This window comes from Notolepis coatsorum, assembly GCF_963971535.1.
Source record: "Notolepis coatsorum genome assembly, chromosome: 4".
NCBI classification, from domain to species: Eukaryota; Metazoa; Chordata; class Actinopteri; order Aulopiformes; family Paralepididae; genus Notolepis; species Notolepis coatsorum.
This window is the reverse complement of record NC_140168.1, coordinates 49,086,085-49,088,476: the sequence shown is the minus strand read 5'-3', so window position 1 is coordinate 49,088,476 and position 2,392 is coordinate 49,086,085. Positions and strand designations below refer to the sequence as shown.

At 41.9% G+C, this 2,392-nt stretch overlaps 1 protein-coding gene across 1 annotated transcript; it reads right to left on the bottom strand.

The window, feature by feature from the left end:
* Positions 1-568: 568 nt before the first annotated feature.
* On the bottom strand, positions 569-1,611 carry apoa4a (apolipoprotein A-IV a; the record flags this gene model as incomplete). The annotated part of the gene is made up of 3 exons (XM_084311933.1): positions 569-1,181; positions 1,279-1,420; positions 1,572-1,611. 3 exons carry the CDS (start codon positions 1,609-1,611, stop codon positions 569-571), a joined length of 795 nt encoding a protein of 264 aa, XP_084168059.1.
* Between the last annotated feature and the right edge of the window lie 781 nt (positions 1,612-2,392).

The window sequence follows — 2,392 nt, the reverse complement described above, 5'->3', positions numbered from 1 at the left end:
TATACTACTCAGAGTGTAACACTCAAGTTTGAAACTATTTGACGAACAATACCACACTGACCCTTAGTTGCCAGAGGTGTACCCCTCCTGCTGACTTATTGTTCACAATTGGTAAGTGGCTTTGAATAAAAGTGTCAGCTATGACAACATTTTATGTAAATATGGATGTACGTGTGAGAGCTGTAGTCAAAGCTACTGTAAGTAATGTGTTTTCAGTAAACTGTTGAATGTGGTGATGGTGCTTTGTATTTCCCACTACAGCACTGAAGAAACTCAATCAGAGAATATATTTAACTTATTTATTGATGCTTCACAGGAAAGGGTTAACAGGCTACATGTAAACACTCATAGAATTGAGTAAATAATAACATTGTTAAAATGTTTTTGATGTTTTTTTCAAGGGCATGAAACTATGAAATCCTTATGAAAGAAAATACTTGCAGAGATAAAATTGCACTTTTCATCTGTCCCTTAATTGCCATACCTAATTCACCAGTTAGAGGCAGAGTACTTTTTTAACATGACCCTCTAACCATATCTAGCAGACTTAGCATAGGTTTTAGTTCATTTACTGGGTCATCCCAATGAAGGTCCTCCAGAGAGCAGCCAACTGCTCCTGGATTTCCTGCGCTTTGGCGGCCAGCTGCTCCTGCAGTTCCTGGGCGTTGACATCCAGCTTGGTCTTCAGCTCCTCTCCATAAGGGGCCACGTTCTGCTGCATCTCCTGGGTCTTCTGGGCCACCTGGGTCTGGAAGCTCTGAGTCAGGGGTTCCATACTCCTCTGGAACTCCTCCAGGCTCTTCTCCATGTTCTGCTTCAGCTCCTCTGTGTAGGGAACCATCTGGCTCTGCAGCTCCTTTATGCCCTTGTCCAGGCTCGCTTTCAGCTCCTCGCTCTTCTGGAGCAGAGTGGCCCTCAGGGCCTCGTGGTCCATGGCTTCAACAAAGGGAATCGCGTCCCTCGTCAGCTCCTCCACCTGCCTCTGGAGGTCTGCTCTCAGCTCCTCAGTGTAGGGGTGCAGCTGGACGTCCGTGGTGCTCAAGTCCATCTCCAGACGAGCCTTCAGCTGCTCTGCCTTGTGGGAAAGCTGGGTCAGAAGGTCCTGAGTCAGAGGAGTCACCTTGGTACGCAGAGCCACGGTGAACTTGTTGACAGCATCAGTGCTGTGAGAGATCAGGGCACTGTGGACATAGAAAAACAGAGGCAGTGGTGTCAATACAATTATGATTAAACTGTTCCTTTAATTTATGCTTTTTGGTTTTAAAGTTTTAGACTTACTTGACTTCCTTCCCCAGCTCCGACTGTCGGATCGTCTCCAGGGAGCCCTCGACAGTAAGTGTTGCCTTGGAAACATAGTCCCAGAATGCATCTTTCACCATGTCAAGCTGTTGGTTTTCCTGCACAACGTTGGCATTGCAACCTATTGAAGAAGACATATCAACGTCAATAATACACAATTCAGAGAAACTTTTTGCAAAAGTACCTCATTGTGCTTCTGGACGAGGAACTAGATGACGTTTTACGTGGATTTATAATTTGTGGCAACTAAAACTAACTATACCATCACTCACCAGCGAAAACAGCCAGGATCAGCACCACAAGGACCCTCATAATGACACTGTAAGTGAAAGAAAGAAGAAGGCGGTTTAACTCTCTCTCTGTCTTTGTGTTTCCATATGTTGTAAATTATAGATCAGCCAGCAAATATATAAAATATATTACCTGTACAGACGAGCTTGCCTCTGGAGCGGCTACTTGTTGAATGTGTATGTTGCAGGACTAAGGGGCTGACTATATATAGAGCACTGGGCACTATAGAGGAGCAAAGTCCAGTGGTGTGTTGCCCTGCTGTACGTCGTGCTGCTTCCACATCACACTGCTCTCCACTACAGACTGGACTCTTGGAGTGAAGGGATATGGTCTTGTGTATGTATGTGACAAATAAAACTCTTGAATCTTGAATCTCTTGAATCTTGAAATTACCCCCTGAGTCTTGTAACAGAACGTCAGGATCACAATAGCCTTGGGCCGATTTTATTATTATTGCAATTTCTTTTCAATTCTTTTTCTTCTTTTTCTGTTGGATTTCACAAATTTCATTTGTATTTTATTTAGTTTCAGTTTTGTTAGTAGTTCTAACGTTTAAGGTTACGATGATACATGATATGTATCAATTGACAGAACGTTTAAAACTTTTTTGTACTCCTCTCCACATTTGGGCTTTAACTTAAAAAAAAACTAAAACAAATGGAAAATCATGAAGGTTATTATTTGTATGTACTTAATTATTCATAAATAATACAATTACATTTACTAATGGAGAAAAAGTTATTGAACAAACACTTTGATTACCATACACTACACACTATATGTAATACAGTGTTTAATGTAT